The 20,653-nt window shown below is 36.4% G+C and overlaps 1 protein-coding gene across 2 annotated transcripts in view; it reads left to right on the plus strand.

Moving 5' to 3' along the window:
- The window catches only part of Gucy1a2 (guanylate cyclase 1 soluble subunit alpha 2), a 267,897-nt gene that overhangs the window by 86,059 nt on the left and 161,185 nt on the right, over positions 1–20,653 (plus strand). For both annotated transcript variants that reach the window (XM_060372667.1, XM_060372666.1), the window contains exon 4: positions 648–1,366. In XM_060372667.1, the coding sequence (XP_060228650.1) occupies positions 648–1,366 (719 nt within the window). The remainder of the gene's footprint in view (positions 1–647; positions 1,367–20,653) is intronic.

Raw genomic sequence — 20,653 nt, forward strand, 5'->3', positions numbered from 1 at the left:
GTAAATTCTTTGTGATCAGAGTCAGCAGTGTAGCCTCATAAAAAAAACCCATATTAATTGCAGACACACAATAAGGGAATCTATGTGTGTGGTGGGGAGCAGGGGGAACATTGGGAAATATCTGTACTTTCCACACATTTGTGTCCTGAACCTAGTATTAGATTGTAGAGTAGTCTCTTCTTAAAAGTAAAAACAAACCAAGCCCAAAACAATTCCCCCTTAAAAACAAACAAACAACCAAACAACAAACAATCAATTATCCCTTAATATCTTGGATGCATGCAAATAAACTGAAAAAAAAAAAACACCTCTCTGATTTAAAATTAACTTATTTGGGAATTTCGGGGCCATAGGAAGAGATCTCCCTTGCTCCATTTCTTACCACTTTAAAAACATTTGTTTATTTTTAATTGTGTGTCTGTGTGTGCCTGTGTTAGGTATTGGGTCTGGACTTAGAGGCAGTTCTGAGCCACTTGCTGTAGGCTGTGAGAAGTGAACTCGGGTTCTGTTTGTTAGTATCACATTATCTTAACCCCTAAGCTGATGTTCCAGCTCTCCGTTTCTGCCTCATTAGATGAATGTCTTGAAAGCTATAAAGCCAATTGCTTATAGGTCATATTATTAACATTTTTCTTCTTTACCTTTAGGACTGAAGTTCCAAGAAATTCAAGAGAGATTTGGTGAGGAATTCTTTAAAATATGTTTTGATGAGAATGAGAGAGTCCTTCGAGCTGTGGGTGGCACGTTGCAGGACTTCTTCAATGGATTTGATGCATTGTTGGAGCACATTAGGACTTCTTTTGGGAAGCGGGCCACTCTGGAGTCACCATCTTTCCTATGCAAAGAGCTTCCTGAAGGTACTCTCATGCTCCACTACTTCCACCCTCACCAGACTGTGGGGTTTGCAATGCTGGGAATGATTAAGGCTGCAGGAAAGAGAATCTATCACTTGAATGTGGAAGTGGAACAAATTGAAAATGAAAAATTGTGCTCTGATGGTTCAAACCCAAGCAATTGTAACTGTCTTACTTTCCTTATCAAAGAATGTGAAGCTACTCGGATGACAAAGAACGCTCCGCAGGGTGCGTCCCAAGCTCCCGCAGACCTCAGAATCAGCATCAGCACCTTCTGCAGAGCATTCCCCTTCCACCTTATGGTTGACCCCAACATGGTCGTCCTCCAGCTTGGGGAGGGACTCAGGAAACAGCTCCGCTGTGATACTCACAAAGTGCTGAACTTTGAGGACTGTTTTGAGATTGTGTCTCCAAAGGTCAATGCCACCTTCGAGAGGGTCTTGCTACGACTGTCGACCCCATTTGTGATAAGGACCAAGCCCGAAGCTTCTGGTACTGAGAACGAAGATAAGGTGAGTAACCATGGATTGCAAATGGATGATGGCATCTAGGAGAATGGATTATCATTTCAATAAATTAAATGTTGGATGTGGTTGTAATTATTTAGGCAAGAAAGCTTTAAGTGCCATTTAGAAGATTACTGGTTCCTGGATGTATGTGGAAAAATTTGGCTGTATTCCCAGGCCTTTTACAGAGTGTCTGCCTCATATGTTAATTTATTTCTGCACACAAAAAGAAGACACTTATTAATACTAGCCACAGCAATTACGAAATGATAGGATTCAGTGAAAGTTTAATGTTTTCAACCCATTAATGGATTGGTTTTCACAGACTGAAGTCAAATTGTGAGAGAAATTATAATATTGTGGAGATTGCCTGACTTTAAGAACAGCCTGCTGTATTGTGATTCTGATCCTTCTTAAATTTCACAGTCTCTGAACACCATTTATGTCATGTGTATGTGTCAAAGGAAAGAAAACTATAGTCTCACAAAGTTGGGTATAGGCTAATTAAATTTTAATATTCAAATTGAGACTTATCCTTTTCAACAACTTCACTCCTTGAGAGAACACATGCCTAGCATTTTCATTGTAGATTTTCGTCTTTTGAGTTTCATTTGGAAATCTGGACCATAGTTTTAATATAAGAAACTAATGAAAAGATACCAGAAATAAAACTCAAGATAATTGAGTTCAAGCAAACATTTGTCTCTCAGATAAACTTTAAAAAGCCAACAGTAATGTAAATATGAAATGTAAGCAAAATCAGTTGTTACTACTTTTACCTTTTGGGGATATATTTTCAGTAAACATGTTAATTTTCAAGGTGGATCTTTGAATATATATTTATTTAGTTTTGAATAAGGAATTTCAATGTCTTTCTCTCAGGATAAAGAGGGCTACTTTAGGCTATTCCTTTGTATTATAAGTGATTTGGGGATGTTTAGAATGTACAAAGAGGAAGATGGTAGAAACAACAAAAAACTGAGTTAATGAATAGTCTATACATAATCTGAAGTGTTTGAAATGTAAGTAAAAAAGAAATGTCTTCTGAGAGCCATAGCTAATCATTTTTAGTCTTTATTGTTGACTAGTTTCATTATTTTGGATTTTAATGAAAAAATTTTAAAGCATTTGAGAAAGATAGAAAGATGTACATTTATTTCAAATTGCTGACTCAAGTAACCTAGAAAATTCACCTTATCACTTTCATCTTACAAGTCTAGTGGTTTAAAATTACTCGAGGATAGACTTGAGTTTCCACTTGGCACATGTAGATATTTTAGTTTAACTCATTAGTATTCTTGGTCCTAATAATACTAACTATGACATAAAGATATATTATTAATATTTTAACATTTATGCTATGTTTTGATAAACTCTGTACATTCTGAAGTCTTTTAAGAATGGGAGATACATGTTAAACATATATTTTTGTTACATTTGTAGTTGCTTTAAACCCATAATCATTCTAACTTTTACATTTAGATAATATTGAAACTATCAGTTTTGTTTTATAAAGGTTCAATACTTAGTTAAAAGCTTTTGAAATATTTTTGCCTTAAAATTAAAGCTGGCTTTTTAAAATATGCCTGAATGAGAATATATTATTACAAATTTCAATTTATATATTCTATAGATTTAAGGAAAAACCCTTGTAATTTAAAGTTAGTGCTTCAGACTTTTACTTCCAAATTTCACTGTGCTTGGATTTCTATTTAATTGGTGTACCAAGATAATAAATCGACATAATGAGGTGATGACTCCAATGTCACGGCTCCCTGCCAATTCCAATAATAAGAAGCTGTGCTCATTGAGAGAAGGCAATTATCATTTGGTGATGGTTTAAAAATAATGTGATAGCAGGGTTTTTAGGTAGAATGGGGTAGTTACATAGTCAACCTTGTATTTACATTCTTGCTTACTCACTCATATTTGCCAGAATGTGGAATTCATGAAGCTACAGTTGTCTCTAGTCGAAAGTTACTCAGTTGATGGCATGGCCTCTTGAACAGTGAATAATCTTTTGAATTAGTATGTCACCAAATACCCTGTATGTAGTTTTTTTCAAAGATGTAAATAAGAAAATCAGATCTGAAGATTATTTGCTTCTTGTTAAATTTGACCTTGATATGAATCATTTCCTCATAAAAGCTATCCTTGATAGATTCTTAAATGTGCCTGGAGCCTCTGCTTCTTCAGTGAGCTTTGATAAAAAGTACGGTTTTAAGTATTCTATTTTTATCTTATCTTTTATTTATTTTATCTTTATTTTAAGAATGCTATTACCAGGCCAAACACTGAAGTTGCTTTCTTTCTTTCTTTCTTTCTTTCTTTCTTTCTTTCTTTCTTTCTTTCTTTCTTTTTCTTTTTTTCTTATGCACTTAATAGTAATGAACTCTCAACTGCTGTTACAAAGATAAGCTGACAGTTAATCTTAAGCCACAGGATAGCAAAACATTTGCAGATTTAGCTAAAAATGCTTTGGATAAAACATACTCACTGTAATTTTGCATTCTTAGTCACTGGCTAGGTGTGTTAACCACTGAACACACTCATGAGTGTCTTGATGAGACACTCATCCTCAACCTCAGATTATGCACTTGATCTTGCTTTATGGGTTATGGATGTGCAAGGGGGCAGGCAATATTCCTGTTTTCATCCTTAAGATCATCTTTCCTTTTATCAGTTTCTTTACTTACCATAAGTCAATCACTAAAAATGGATACTTGTTACCTTATTCAGGGTTCTATTACTAGGAAGAGATGATATGACCATAGAATTCTTATAAAGGAAGGCATTTAACGGGGGCTGGCTTACAGTTTCAGAGACTTAGTCTGTTGTCTTCATGGCAGTGAGCATGGCGGCATGCAGGCAGACATGGTACTAAAGTAATAACTGAGAGTTCTACATCTAGATTTGCATGCAGCATGAAGAGAGAAAGCCACTGGGCCTGGCTTGAGCGAGAAACCTCAAGACCCACCATCAGGGACACACTTGCTCTAACAAGATCACGTTTATTCTACACTTTCTACTCCTTCTCAAGTAGTGCCCCTCCCTGGTGACTAACATTGAAAGATAGGAACTAATTGGGGGCCATTCTTACTTTCACTATCACACTCCACTCCCTGGTCCCCGTAGGCTTAGAGCCGTAGCATCATTGCATTCAGTCCAGCTTCAAATGTCCACATGGCCTATCACAATCCAACACTTTAAGAGTCAGAAATTCAGAGTCTTTTCTGAGATTAAGGCTACCTCCTACTGTAACCTTCTATAAAATCAGAATCAAAAAGCAGTTCACAGACTTCCAATTTACAGTGGCACAGGATATACATTACCATTCCAAAGGTGAGGGAAGGTTGCATCTGGAGGAATTTCTGCATTAGCTTTCTGTTGTTGACCATTTCCTTCTCTGCTTAAGCTTTTGTTTAATTCCTTTGTACAAGTTGGAAGCTTAACTGTGTGTGCTTTGAGGTCACCACAATCTTTATTGCATTTAGCATTTAGGCTTTTCTTTAATTTTTTTTCCCTTGAGCACTAGACTTAGATCCATTATACTTCCTGATGTTCCTCTTCTCAAACTGCACATTGTAGTTTTCCTTGCTCAACTTGCTCCTTTTAATAATGGATCTGCATAAGAGTGACCACGAATAACCACATCGTAGAGTCAGTACTAGGCTGTCCTGAAATCTCTCCCAACACCACATTTAACCTTAGGCAGAATTTGGGTTTTTTTGGACAAGGTCAGAAAGCAGCCACATTTTCACCAAAATAGCCACTTGCTAATATTCTTCACCTCTAAAACCTCTTGAGCTGGGCCCTCATAATCTGCATGACTCTTAGCACCCCTATTTTCCATGTTCCTACTGGTATGGCCCTTTAAACTCCACTTAAAGCATTCAACAGCTTTCCTAATTCAGAGCTCTACAGTCTACGGCATTCCAACCACAAACATCATGGTCAGGTCTGTTATAGAAATACCATGGCAGTTCAGAGTCCAATTGGGTTACATAGTAATGGGAACAGGGACTGCCTCTGACATAATCTGACTGGCCTGCTCTTTGATCACCTCCCTCTGGGGGGAAGCAGCCTTACCAGGCCACAGTAGAGGACAATGCAGCCACTTTTGATGTGAACTGATAGACTAAGATCAGAAAGGAGAGGAGAACCTCCCCTATCAGTGGACTTGGGGAGTGGCATGCATGCAGAGGGAGGAGGGAGGGTGGGATCGGGAGGGGAGGAGGGAGGGGCTTATGGGGTGATACAGAATGAATAAAGTGTAATTGATGAAAAATTAAAAAAAAAAGAAATACCCTCTCTAGCACTAATTTCTCTTTTAGTTAGTGTTATATTGCTATGAGCATGGCAACTCTTAGAAAACATTTAATTGAGGATGATTTACAGTTTCAGAGATTTACTCCATTGTAATAAAGGCAGAGAGCATGGTGGCACAAAGGCAGACATGATGTTGGAAAAATACCTAAGGATTCTATATTTGGATCCACAGGCTGCAGGAAGATAGAAAGCCACTGGGCCTGGCTTGGGCTAGAAACCTCAAAGCCCACCCCCAGTGATACACTTCTTCCAACAGGAGCATACCTACTCCAGGAAGGACACACCTCCTAATCACTCCCAAATAGTTCCACTATCTGATGACTAAGCATTCAAACACATAAGCTGAAGAGAGCCTCTTATTCAAACTACCAGACCTAGTTTATCATTTGAAATTTAAAAATATGTATTTTTAAAATTTTATGTGCGAACATTTTGCTGGCATTTATGCATAGGCATCATGGGCTTATAGTAGTCAGAGGAGGACATAGGACTGCTGGTTTAAGAGTTTGAGTGCTGGGAATTGGATGAAGGTCCTCTGGGAGAATAGATATGCTCTTAAAGGCTGAACCAGCTCTCTAGCCCCTTATTGTTTGTTTTTAAACTGATGCACCATCAATGCAGATTCAGTTAGAAATACATTTTTTTTGTGTGTGCTTTGATCTTTTTCACATCACTCACTTCTAACATTGTTCTAGACATTTCTGAAATAGATTATTTTTTGGTTACATGGTCTTGTGGTGAACTTGAAAAGATGTTGGAGATTAACATTTCCTCATATAAACATGAGCCATTGAAAGACACACTAAGGTTTATTTCAATGAAGCAAACATACATCTAAAGAGTCCTGTTAGAAATCAGGGTAATGAATCTTAAAGTCTTTCTCTGTCACAATATATGGGGAAAATGCCTGGGGCACTGATCTTAGTATATTAAGTCTCTATAATTTTGGTCATATTTTCCATCTAGAAATGAAGAAACCTAGAATACAATATTTATACTTCGTTATAATAATGCTTACTATAGTTCATTAATTACCTTTCTCATCGTTGTAACAAAATGTTTAACAGAATTTATAGAGGAAAACTTTATTTGGGCTAATGGTTTCAGAGGGTCGCTGTCCACATTAGAGGAGAAGGCATGGCAGAGCCCTTTGCTCCAGGAGAATGTGGTAAAGGCGTCTCATGTTTTGATGGATGGGAAACAGAACTTTGCTGGAACTAGAAGAAGGCATAATCTTCAAAGTTTTGTTTTTAATGATCTTGTGCCGCAAAGATGCTGTAACTTCACTAAAATAGCAACACATGATGGGGCCAAGTACTCTGATCCATGAAATCATGAAAGACATTTGATATTAAAACTACAGCAGACAGATAAACTTATATGAGGCCACTTGCTCACAAAGATTTCTTTCATCTCTCTGTAAGTTTAGTGACCCAGTGGGTTCAGATTAATCTTCAAAGACAGCAGAGGAAGTTTGCCTGATCCACCGTGAAGAATTTGTGTTATTGTTGAGATTAAATTAAGACACTTCTTTGACAGTTTAAGCATCCCACCTGAGAAAATTGCTTGTGAGCATCAAGTGGTATAATTCATGTAAAAGCCTTAACATCTTCTGCTGAAAGGCTTAGTGTTGAATATGTATTCATGGTTCTCATTTCTACCAGCCACTGTTAATGTTATTTTTCACTTGTCCTGTTCCTCCTACCATTTCCCTACTTCCTTCTTGCCTTATAGAAGAAAATGTTGAGTATCAGTAGGTTTAATAACTTAAAGAAATTGAAAGCTCACTAATATCTTAAAAAGAAGGGTTTGCAGTCTGCTTTTCATTTCTATACATACCAGAAGGCCACAACCTTTACACATTTTTTTCTGTTTTCACTTGTGCATACATACTTTCTTTCATTAAAATCTATCATCTCCTTTTCATACTTATGAAAACTTATAATCAAGTTTTTATAAGCTACATATACTGATATCTTTGTTTTCACTTATCAAAACATCATGCATTGTCTTTTAAAATAAACAGAAGGGTAATCATGGGAGCACACTATGGTGACAGTGGATTTTCTAGACAATTAAATACATGAATTCTTTTGATTTTTTTTCTTTCTTTTTTTTTTTTTTTAGATTTAGTAGCAACGCTTCAAAGAACTTTAATAATAGCTTGGAAGGAGGCCAACATTTGAAGTATTGCTGGGACAGAATATTATTTTTCTCCTTTCGTTCTCAGAGTTGACATTGATGGATAGCATAGCAAAAAATTACAGTTTTTCATAATAAAAATTTTTCACATTAGTCTTATTAATCTAAGATTTGAATAAGTCTTGAGTAAGAGTAATATTTCCCAGAGCCAAGGAAGAAATAACCTCTTCATTCCTGTGATCAAATCGATTTACAAAATGTTTCTTTGTCTTCTCTAGACTGGTGCTCACTTTTTTTTATGACATAATAATTGAAAAGTTCCAATTGTATTTATTAATTTTACCATACCATAATGAAGCTGACAAAAGACAAATTCCAGTTGGCTGTCAAGAATCCATGATTGACTTCCATTTTTTAATTTAATTTAGCAAAGTGCAAGCATTTCCTTCTCTGTTAAGATAATAAAAATATATTAAAGAATATCAAATACTAAATGGTAGGTTTGATGTGATATGGATGACTTTGCTCTTGTTTTTCTCTATATATCAGCAGAACATCAGTCGTAACTTCACTGATTTGGAATATTCTTTGCTCTTCTAAATACATGTGCTACTTTTAAAATATGATGTTTATTATTTCTTTAAGGATTTCATATGCTGTATTTTGCTCATAATCACCCTCAGCTCCTCCGTCCAACTCCTCCCAGATCAAGCTACTTCCTTCCTGGCTCCCTACACTTTTTGCCCTCACCCCAAGGCAATACCTTGCAACAGATGTCTCTTCAGTGATGTTGCCCCAAGCCTTTTGGGTTGTTGATTTATCAACTGGGGACTGGCATCCACAGTCAGTTTATTGTATTTTTTTTCTGCATTTTGAACAGTGTTGGCTTTTCCCCCTTTTTTTAAATTAATTAATTCAGTTTACTTCTCCATCATAAGCTCTTCCCTTCTCTCCTCCTGTTTCCACCCTCCCTCCTGCATCCCCTCTCCTCTGTTCCTCAGAATAGGGGAGACCCCTATGGAGACACACCAGCTCATCTATTCACATGAGAACTGAGTTCATCTTCCTCCTGGTAGGAAAGTTCTGACAGGAGGAAGTGATCAAAAAAGCAGACAACATAATCCATGTCTGAGATACTCTCCCACTCACCTAACTAGAAGCCAAAGACACATGGAGCCCACAAGAAGCCGAAGACACCCATTGGGCTTACCTTGTTGGGGTCTGTGCATTGTAGCATGTCTATCCTGTACTATATGACTAAAATCTGCTTATAAGTGAGTATATACCATGTGTGTCTTTCTGGTTCTGTGTGTCCTCACTCAGGATGATCTTTTCTAGTTCCATCCATTTGACTGAAATTTCATGATTTCCTTATTTTTAATTGCTGAGTAGTATTCCATTGTGTAAATGTACCACAATTTCTGTACCCGTTCTTCAGCTGATGGACATCTAGGTTGTTTCCAGTTTCTGACTATTATGAATAAAGCTTCTATGAATATGATTGAGCAAATATCCTTGTATGATGGAATATCTTTTGGGTGTAAGCCCTGGAGTGGTATAGCTGAGTCTTGAGGTAGAACTAATACACGTTTTCAGAGAAAACACCAGATTGATTTCTAAAGTGGTTGTACAAGTTTGCATTCCCACCAGCAATGGAGGAGGGTTCCCCTTTCTCCACATTCTCTCCAGCATGTGTTGTCACTTGAGTTTTTGATCCTAGCCATTCTGATGGGTGTGAGGTGGAATCTCAGAGTTGTTTTGATTTGCATTTCTCTGATGATTCAGGACATTGAGCATTTCTGTGTTTCTCTGCCATTTGTGATTCCTCTGTTGAGAATTCTGTTTAGCTATGTATCCCATTTTTTTAATTGGATTATTTGGTTTGTTGGTGTTTAATTTCTTGAAATCTTTATATATTCTGAATATTAGCTCTTTGTCAGAGGTAGGATTGGTGAAGATCTTTTCCCAATCAGTAGACTTCCTTTTCATTATATTGATAGTGTCTTTTGCTTTACAGAAGCTTTCCAGTTTCAAGATGTCCATTTTTAATTATAGATCTTAGAGCCTGAGCTGTTGGCATTATCTCTTGTGCCGATGAGTACAAGGCTCTTACCCACTTTCACCTCTAGCAGATTTAATGTATCTGGTTTTATGTTGAGGTCTTTGATCAGTTTTGGCTTTTTATAATGGTCTTTATCTATTAAAAGAAGCATATTTGGAGATGGGAAGGAGCTATACTTACTTATGGATACATTAATAAGTATTTAGAATATAGTTAGAAATTCTACCCCACAACTGGTCATGTGCCCAAAGGACTCTATATTTAGTATCATTAATTTTAATTTTTGTGTTTCCCACCTTTCTCAAGAACTACTTTTCAAAGTGAGATTTTTATGTATATGATAGTTTTCTTGTCCCTTCTCTCTCTATGCCAATGTCTTATTTTTCTTTCTTACTGTTATTTTTGATTTATTCACTTTGTATCCCAGTTGTAGTCCCCTCCTTCCTGTCCCACCAGTCCTAAACACCCTCCTTTTCTATCCCCTATCCCTCTTCCCTAGTCCACTGGCTGACCATAGCCCATTATGTCCCATCAGGCCTGCCTGAATCCTCTTCCTTTGTGGTCTGGCTAGGTCACCCCACCAGGGAGAACTGATCAAAGAGCAGGCAACTGAGTTTATGACAGAGACTGTCTCTTTTCCCTTTACTAGGGAGCCCACATGGATACTGAGCTGTCTATGTGCTACATCTGAGCAGGGGTCTAGGTCTCCCTATGCATGGTCTTTGGTTGATGCATCAGTCTCTGCCATTCGCCTGGGACCAGCTTTTCTTTTTTTCTTTTCTGTTTTTTTTTTCTTTTTTTTCATCTCCTTGTGGGGATCCTGTCTTCACTGGGTCCTTCTATATGCCCCTTCTTTCACAAGACTCCCTGTGTTCTGTTCAAAGTTTGGCTGTGAGTCTCTGCATCTGCTTCATTCCCCTGCTGGGTGGAGTCTTGTAGGGGACATCTGTGGTAGGCTTCTGTCCTGTTCTCTCTCTTTTACCACTTCCGGTGTTTATCCTGTTTTCCCCTCTGAATGAAAATATAGCACCTTTCCTATGCTCATCCTTGTTGTTTAGCTTCTTTAGGTCTGTAGATTTTAGTATGTTTATCCTATACTGTATGTCTAATATCCACTTACAAGTGAGTATATACCATGAGTGTCTTTCTGTTTCTGGGTTACCTCATTCAGGATGATCTTTTCTAGTTCCATTCATTTGCCTGCAAATTTCGTGATTTCCTTGTTTTTAATAGCTGAGTAGTGTTCTGGCTCACCATTAAAGGCTAGGCTCACAACCATAAATATCCCAGTGTCTTGGTCAGTGCTCTATTGCTGAGAAGAGACACCACGACCATAAAAGAAAGTGTTCACTTGGGCTTCCTTACAGTTTCAGATGTTTAGTCCATTATCTTCATGGCGGGAAGCATGGTGGCGTGTGGGCAGACATGGTGCTGGAGAAACTGCATCTGCAGGCAGCAGGAAGACAGAGAGGCACCCAGCCTGGCTTGGACTTTTGAAACCTCTAACTCCACCCCCGCTGCCACACTTCCTCCTCCAACAAGGCCGCACCCTCTCCTCCTGTATACTGTTGCTGTACAGCTACTGTATTACCTATAGAGGATTCTCTAAAATCCAGATAGTTGCATTCTGGGTTATAAACTCCTAATGTCATTTTCATGTTTAAAACACATTATTTTACCAATTTAAATTGTCTCAGAAAAATGATGTCAACCTTGAGCTTACAAAAGAAATGCCTGATATCAGAGACCAAATTTTATTTAGTTACAGTATAATAGGTTCTGAAGGCAAACATTAGTCCCTTTAGTTAAAAAGATTCATATAGTATTTAATTGGTTCTTTGTTTGAAGTAAGAAAAATGTGTTTTAGTCAGTCACTTTAAGATTCAAAGATTTAAAAGCTGGAGATTTGTTTGTAACACCCTACCTACATTTTCTTTTTGAAAGGACTTCTCTTTAATCAGACTTATCTTTTGGTGAGCATACAGTGAAAAGATATTTAGTGAGTGTACATGTGACTCACAAGAATACATTATTCCAAAGTTTACTGGTATTATTTGTGGCCAATCACTCTCTGACTTCCATCTTTATACATTTGACTTTCATAGGCATTTCTTATCATTGTAACTATACAACTTGAAGGATTTTATCCATGATATAGCATGTATCAGTAGCCTATTATTTCTGTTATAGAAAACACTTTCATGGTACAAATATGTGTGCATTAAGAAGTTTCTATTGTTCATCAGTTCATTAGGGGACAGAGATCAAATGCTTTTACATTTAGGATGTAATGACTGATATCACAATGACTGTTCACAAACGAAAGTTTGCATGAACATTTTTTTGTTTCTTTTGGGTGACTCATAGGAGTGAAACTGCTGTGTCACACTGGAAATATGTGTTTAGGTTCTTAAAATAATTACTAATTGTTTTCCAAGAAAGTTATGGCATTTCCCATTGACCAGCTGCATGTGAGGTCCAACATGTTAATAACCTTACCAACAGTTTTTGAATAATAGTCTTCCTATGGAATGTGGTATTTCAAGTTTTAATTCACATTTCCGTGACAGTTAATGACATTGAACATTTTCCTGTTTGTTAATATAGGTATAACTCATTTGCTATCTAACATCTAGTGAAATCTTTTACCCATACTTTATTTGTGCTATTTGTCTTCCTATTGAAATATGTGTGTGTCTGTGTGTGTGTGTCTGTTTGTGTGTATGTGTCTGTGTGTGTGTGTGTGTGTCTGTGTGTGTGTGTGTGTGTGTGTAGAATGAGCTGGGAAAGTTGGTGTATGTCTGTAATCCCAGCGCTTCAGGGCAGAAGCAGGAAGACCACAGTTCTAGTCCAGGCTGGACTGTGCATTGAGAACCTGATCCACTATGTTGCATCAAACTGACTGTTCAATAACTTTAAGTTTGAAGATACCAGCAGTGGCCTAATATGAATCATTTGCTTTGATATCTAATAAACTTTTGTTCAACAGAGGATCACAGATTTTTTTATTTTTATTTATTTTTTATTTTATTTTTATTAATAACAGTTTATTCACTTTTTATCTCAGCTGTAGCCCCTCCCCCACCCATCCCGATCCCACCCTCCCTCTCGCTTCTTCTCCTATACCCCTCCCCCAGTCCACTGATAGGGGAGGTTCTCTTCTTCTTCCATCTGACTCTAGTCTATCAGGTCTTATCAGGACTGACTTCTTTGTCTTCCTCTGTGGATTGGTAAGGCTGCTCTCTCCTCAGGTGGAGGTGATCAAGGAGCCAGCCCATGAATGCATGTCAGAGACAGTCCCTGTTCCTATTGGGGAATTCTCTTGGACACTGAGCTGCCATGGGATATTTCTGTGCAGGGGTTCTAAGTTATCTCCATGCGTGTTCCTTGTTTGGAGTATCCGTCTTAGAAAAGACCCAGATTTTTGGTTCTGTTGCTCTCCTTGTAGAGCTCCTGTCTCCTCCAGGTCTTTCTATCTCCCCCTTCTTTCATAAGATTCCCTGCACTCTGTCCAAAGTTTGGCTATGAATCTCAGCATAAGTTTTGATAAACTGCTGGGTAGAGTCTTTCAGTTGCCCTCTGTGATAGGCTCCTGTGCTGTTCCCTGTTTTCTCCTTCTTCTGATGTCCATCTATTTGCCTTTCTGAATGAAGATTGAGCATCTTACCAGGTTCCTCCTTCTTGATTAACTTCCTTAGGTGTACAGATTTTAGTATGATTATCCTATATTTTATGTCTAATATCCACTTATAAATGAGTATGTACTATGTGTGTCTTTTTGCTTCTGGGATATGTCACTCAGGATGATCATTTCTAGATCCCAGTATTTACCTGCAAATTTCATGATTTCCTTGTTTTTAATTGCTGAGTAGTATTCCATTGTGTAAATATACCACAATTTCTGTATCCATTCCTCAACTGAGGGACATCTGGGTTGTTTCCAGATTCTGGCTATTACAAGTAAAGCTGCTATGAACATGGTTGAGCAAATGTCCTTGCTGTGTACTTGAGCATATTTTGGATATATGCCTAGGAGTGGTATAGCTGGATCTTGAGATAGCACTATTCCTAACTGTCTGAGGAAGTGCCAGATTGATTTCCAAAGTGGTTGCACTAGTTTACATTCCCACCAGCAATGGAGTAGGGTTCCCCTTTCTTCACATCTTTTCCAGCATTTGTTGTCACTTGAGTTTTTGAGAAGATCACGGATTTTTTTTGTTTTGTTTTCTTGTAGGAGTTTACGTAATCTTAACACTTAAATTAGGTTTGTGATCCACTTTGAGAAAATTCCTGTGTGTGATGTAAGAGTCTAAGTTTTTAAATTTTACTTTTGTGTGTTTGTTCACCATTGCATCAACATGATAATTGCTTTTGTAACTTTATCAAGAATGTCTGGATTATATGTTTTCTAGACTATTTCCTAATAATTTTATTTAACACATACAAATTGTATGTGTATTACCTGGACCTATGTGATGCTTAAGTGTATGTATTCATTATTTCTCCTTTCATTTTTTTCATTCTGGGATTCATGCTTTTAACACTCCTTCATATGACTTTATTTAAGTAAATTTTATACACTGAAAGTACTGTATCATTGAAAATATTGTCTTGGTAATTGTAGATCCTTTATTTTTAAGTTGAAAAAAACATTATTTGTTCACTTCTAATGAAAAGCAGCTAGAGCTCTCTGTTGTAAATTTGAGCATTGAACATCAAGCCCTAAACGTTCTGGGGACACACTCTACCACAGACTTGTCCGTCTTAAGCCCTGTTGCTGGAGATTTGATTAGTCATACTGCATCTAATTTAATAAGAGTAACATCTGAAAATTCCATGAGAGTATCATTTGTTTCACTTTTTAAAAAGTTATTTTTAACTTTTGTGAAGAGGTGGTTTACGGTGTCTAATGTGTAGGGCTTGCAGATCTTTGCTACATTTTGCTTGTTTTTGATGTTCTTTGAGCAGAATTAGATTTTAAGTTTTGTTTTTATATTTTTGGTTCACAAGAATACTAATAATGTTTTCATATTGATATGGATACCTCACTAACTTGAAAATAGTTCAATATTTAACAGCAGTAAATTTGCTATCTGGGGCTGGATTCTTTACGGAATTTTCTTATGTAGGAAATTAAAGTCTGAGGATCCAGGTGGTTGTCTTTTTTTTCCTATCTTTCTCACTTCTTCACTCACTGCGAGAGCTAGAACATTCACAATAACAGTAAGTGTAAATGGTGGAAATTCTTGACTGTTTTGAACTTACGGGCTCCCAGTATGTGATATTAGCTGTTGTTACTGACCATTTGAACAGCTTCTGTTCCTAGTATGTTGAGATGTTATGTTCAGAATTCAAGAGTGAGTTTTGGGTTGTACAAAGCCTATTTTCTGTATCAATTTAGATGATTATGTGCCTTTACCTTTTATTTGGTTAATATGATATACTATCTTAATTGATTTTCACAAACTGAGCTGAAATTGAAGTTTTGTCACAAATCTCACTTAGTCATGAAAAATGATTCTTTTGATTGTTGCTGAATTAACTTAATAATATATTAAGTACTTTTGTGTCTATATTTATTGGTAATATTGTTGTCTCAATATAATAAGGTAGAAATTATAGATCAGACACTGCCATTCTCTTTGACCTTTGCATTGGTATACAGAGGTTTTTGCACCCACAAACACGTGTTCACATATACCACACACACACACACACCATACTCACATATATACATCTACATTCAAAATATTTGTAAAGAAACCTTTTTTGAAACCTCTGTAGAAACACATGTCTAAACTCTTATTGATTAGTTCTAATTCTACATTTTAGCATCACCGTCTCTTATGCTACCCTTTATCCTTCCCCTTCATAATTTGGGTTGTAATAAAAACAAAAAGCCTTCTCTGGCTATTGTGTTCTTTACATGTTGCTATGTAGTACCTGGTACCTGCCAGTTGGAATTAAAACATGATGTTGTGGTGTGTCTTTGGTCTTTTCTCCCCTTTCTTGTTTGAACAAAAATTTAACTCAGTGGGCTGCTCAAAAGCATTCAACGACACTGCATTGTTGTAATAACAGCACAGGATACACTAACAAAGAGACCAGTTGTTGTCTTAGCAACGTTTACATGAGCTTGGTCAAATAAGATCCAGAGCTAGGTGCTACTCTGTTATTGATGTGGTAGAAAATGGCTCATGTGGTTGTGGTAACTGCCTCTATTGCTGAAGTATATGCAAGTCAGATAAAGATTTCACAAGCATTGCAACATAACAAGTTAAGATTTCCTTGTTGTGTGCTCTAAAAGACCTAGAATTCAGATAAAAATTTTATTTCCAGTTGGTAAAACACCTTTTAAATTGTGACTTAAGATGCACATTTTTCTGTTTGCCTATGTTTATCATGATGATGTGTAATGGTTATAATTGAGATAACCAGCTCTACATGGGTCCTGGTTGGTTACCAGTTTTGAAAAAGCACTCAAGTATTATATGCCATCAATGAAGAATATTTCTTCTTAAGTGGGGCCTCTCAAATTTAAATCCTGACTGCCATGTATTGTCTGTGAGATCTTGAGCAATTTTCATCTTTAGAGCTCATTTTCTTTGCCAACTTCATAGTTCTTAATCTTCTCTAGTTCACTCCCATTTCCTTTTAAAAATACCATGACATTATTCTTCCTTCCAGACAGAAGGTTTGTTTTAGTTTTTTCTTCAACCAAACACTCACTTCGTATTCTCTTGGGTGTTTTCCTTATTTTAAATCCTCTTTCTTTTCTATTTTGAGCTGCTGAGGAATGAACCTAAGGCTGCAGGGATGTTTAAAAATTTTTTTAAAACTGAACTATATCTCTAACTCCAGTTCTTTGTTAAGCTCAACTTGTCTTTGTAAAATTAAAAACCATTCATTCCTAGAGAAAAATACTTAAATATGGTTTAACATTTTAGAAGTACATTATTCCCTGCTGATACCACTTTGTTCTTTTGGTTTATATAGTTTCAAGGCCTTGGACAAGCAATAGGGAGTCTCATTCCTAGAAGAGTCTATTTCTTTGTTTTTTCTAAGGAGCCATTAACTGTCTATAGTTCCGTGTCTCTGGGTTTCCCCCTTCTATGTTAACATGTCCACTGACATTGCATTATTCTGGTTTTATTCATGCAGTCATTTTTATAATAGGTCATTTTACATTAGACCTCCTGGTATCCTAGCTCTGACAATTTTTCAGCTCCTCCTTTGGTGATGTTTCCTGAACCATAGAAGCAAGACCTGTGATTTAAATCTGTCGGGGTTGAGAACCCTAGATCTGTTGATATCTTCAGTGTGTCTAATTATACTTTTCTGTGATGTCTCTATTTGCTTTAAAGAGCGGCTTCTTTGATATGATACCACTTCTCTGGGTTTAAGGCAAAGATTTAGGATGTAGTAAGAAATTGTGCTAGTGTAAAAAAGTGAGAGTGGTACATTATAGCAATATATACATATATAATGTATCCATTTATAAATGTATACCTATCCTCATATATATGTACATTTCAGATATATTTTTACATGTATGTATGAAATATTAAAAATAAGGAGTACTTTTAGGTATTTGAATAGTCTATCATAACAGGAAGGATAGTATTTATTTTATTTTGGTTCAAAGACTAAATTAGGAGAGTGAAGCTACTGATAATTAGATTTGGTTAAATATTAAGAGGACTACAACAGAAATTAGAAATAGTAGAGATAAATAAAATTTGCTTATGAGGTCATTGGCTTCACAATACATAAAATCCCCCAAATCAGCATAAAAACTGCATAGGGACATTCTATTAAAGAGTCATGGAGAGAGTGCAAAGTTTTTCAAAGTAAAGGTTTTCTGGTACTCGTTTCAAGGAATAAAGGTTGGGACACTAGCATAGTTTCGCTTTGCATCTGTCACTATACCTGTGATGAAATAGTAGACCAGTAGTAGAGGCAGGCTTAGAAGCTATAATTCCATGAACATACCTTCCTTACATAAAGCTTAGAACACAATGGCTTTCAAAATTTTAATTAAATTCTTTGGAAGGCTACATATGTTTGAGTTTCAAGTTTTATAGCCAATTTCCACTTCTCAAAACACAATGAGACTTAATCTTCATGATCTGCCCTGACTAGTTAAAAAGAGTAAAATTATGTTTAAAATATTTTCAACTTACAAGAGTACTTTATAAAAAAACCTGTTTAATTATGTTTTTCAGCCTCCATGAAATTAGACATTTAGGAAATTGCAAAGAAGTCATTAGGGTATGCATCTTTAACAAATTTATCTTTCAGCTTGTGTAGTTTTTAGAAAATTAAAGCCACTTGTACTTGTGTTAGAGGTTGAAGACTGATTTCATTTTAGATAGATCTGTTCTATTATACTTGAAAAATGGTTCCTTCAAGCCTTCATTTTCTTCAACACCGTGCACTTGATTTTTGACATGAGTAGAATTCACTCCATTCTGGTTGTTGAAACGGGGAAGTGTTAATGTTCAAATCCTATGAGGGTCTTGGTTTCCTCTCCCTTCTCTTCTAACAGAGGCTGTGTGTATTTATCATGGGTATAAAAGATCTGATCTTATTTGCAAGAGACAATCAAAGGAAGAAAGAGTATCTTTTACTCCTGCTCTTTTAAAAATTAATTCATTTTTTATTAATTACTATTTATTCATTTTGTTTCCCAGCTGTAGTCCGCTCCCTCCTCCCTTCCCAGCCCCACATTTCCTCCTTCTTCTTCAACCATGCCTCTCCCCAAGTCCACTGATAGGGGAGGTCCTCCTTCCCTTCCATCTGACCCTAGCCTATCAGGTCTCAGCAGGACTGGCTGCAGTGTCTTCCTCTGTTGCCTGATAAGGCTGCCCCCCTCAGGAGGAGGTGATCAAAGAACCAGTCACTGAGTTCATGTCAGAGACAGCCCCTGTTCCCCTTACTAGGAAGCCCATTTGGAGACTGAGCTGCCATGGGCTACATCTGTGCAGGGGTTCTAGGTTATCTGCATGCTTGGTCCTTGGTTGTAGTATCAGTCTCAGAAAAGACCCCCTGGGCCGAGATTTTTTGGTTCTGTTGCACTCCTTGTGCAGCTCTTGTCCTCTCCAGGTCTTTCATCTCCCGCTTCCAGCATAAGATTTCTGGCACTCTGCCCAAAGTTTGGCTATGAGTCTCAGCTGGATAGTCTTTCAGAAGCCCACTGTGGTAGGCTCTTTAAAGACATCAGGAACTCAGTTCTTGCAAGGATAGGCTCATCTGTGATATTGTTGATGGTTGATATTAAAAAGTTTGTGATTACACAAATAGCTCTTTCAAAAGGTTGAGATTTCAAGTTCATATCTCAACATTATGGAAAAATTAATGACTCTTGGCCTATCAACATGAGATTAGGAAATCTCCCATTTTAAGAAAAGTAGTGAAGATTGTTATGTCTTCATAAACATCCCAAAGTGTTTACATTGTGTCTTATAGCACCTTGAATTCTACATTTTTATTATGAATACAATAAACATATCTAATGCTATAATTGCCACAAAATTAAATAGAAGAAAATCTATACAAATATTTTGCATTTAAAGGATTTGAACGGGCAAATGTTTCAGCCTAGCTGGTTGGACTGCCTTTTTAGCACAAGGACCTGGTTTTGATTTCCCCAGAACCCAGATAAAATAAAAAGACAAGCATAAGGTGTGTGTTTGTAATCTCCAGGCTTTTAGAGACTTTGTATGTACATATTACTCTGTGACACAATCCATTCCATATTATTTTGTATATACTTATATCCTATATTACCTCCAAAGGGAAAAATCTTCTGAAGTTTTGAGTTCTTACTTATACTCCTAATTTATACAAAGAAATAATGTCAAATAAATTATGTATAGGTCCTATTTTCTTTATAATCGTCATAGTTTTATGGGCTTGCATACTTAATTGCTTTCACATCTTCATATCTGTCAGTGTTCCATTCATAGGTAGATAAAGCTTTTGAATTTAAATCTACAGCACTATCTTATGTAAGAGAATTGATAATTTTATCACAATAAGAGACAAAAATCTCTCATTTCAGATAAGGACACTATAATATTGTGTCTTGTTTTCTTAAGAGAATATTATATTGTAGGCTTCATATATAATTTATCTCCTTAGTTTTCCCCAGGCGTTTCTTTGAAAAGAATTGGTGTTTCACAGTGTAAGCTTTTGGGTACTGCCAATGTTTAACTTATAAAACTGTTCTTCCCTTATATACCAATTTTAATTAATTTAATTTTAACATGTGTTGAGTGACTTCTCAGCATCTAAGTATAGAATATAGATGCATTGGTTCTGTTTTCTTCAGCCACTATTTCAGTAATTCTAAATGGAAGAGATGATTAAATGTATCTGGCTTGAATTGTTCTTTATAATCTGAGCAAGGCTCAGACCTCACTTCCTGAAGAGAGAAAATATTACCAGAAACCTCTAAATCTTTTTTTAGTATGTGCCCAGCAAAAATAAATAAATTAGTTTTAAAGATGAGACTTAGTAATCTAATTTTCCGTTACCTTATCATTGCTGTTATTTCAGATTTACAGTGATTTTCATGTTTTGACTAAAACGCTATTTTCAGGATATACTATTTTGGTATATTTATGACAGTTTTGAGTGTTAGTAATATATACTTATCAGACCAACCATAGATGTAGTTAGCCATAGATAATAGTATCTATAAACTATTACTATGTTAGTATTAGAAATACTTTTTAAACTTATAAGTGTTTTAACTA

Source organism: Meriones unguiculatus, chromosome 19, assembly GCF_030254825.1.
Source record: "Meriones unguiculatus strain TT.TT164.6M chromosome 19, Bangor_MerUng_6.1, whole genome shotgun sequence".
Lineage (NCBI taxonomy): Eukaryota > Metazoa > Chordata > Mammalia > Rodentia > Muridae > Meriones > Meriones unguiculatus.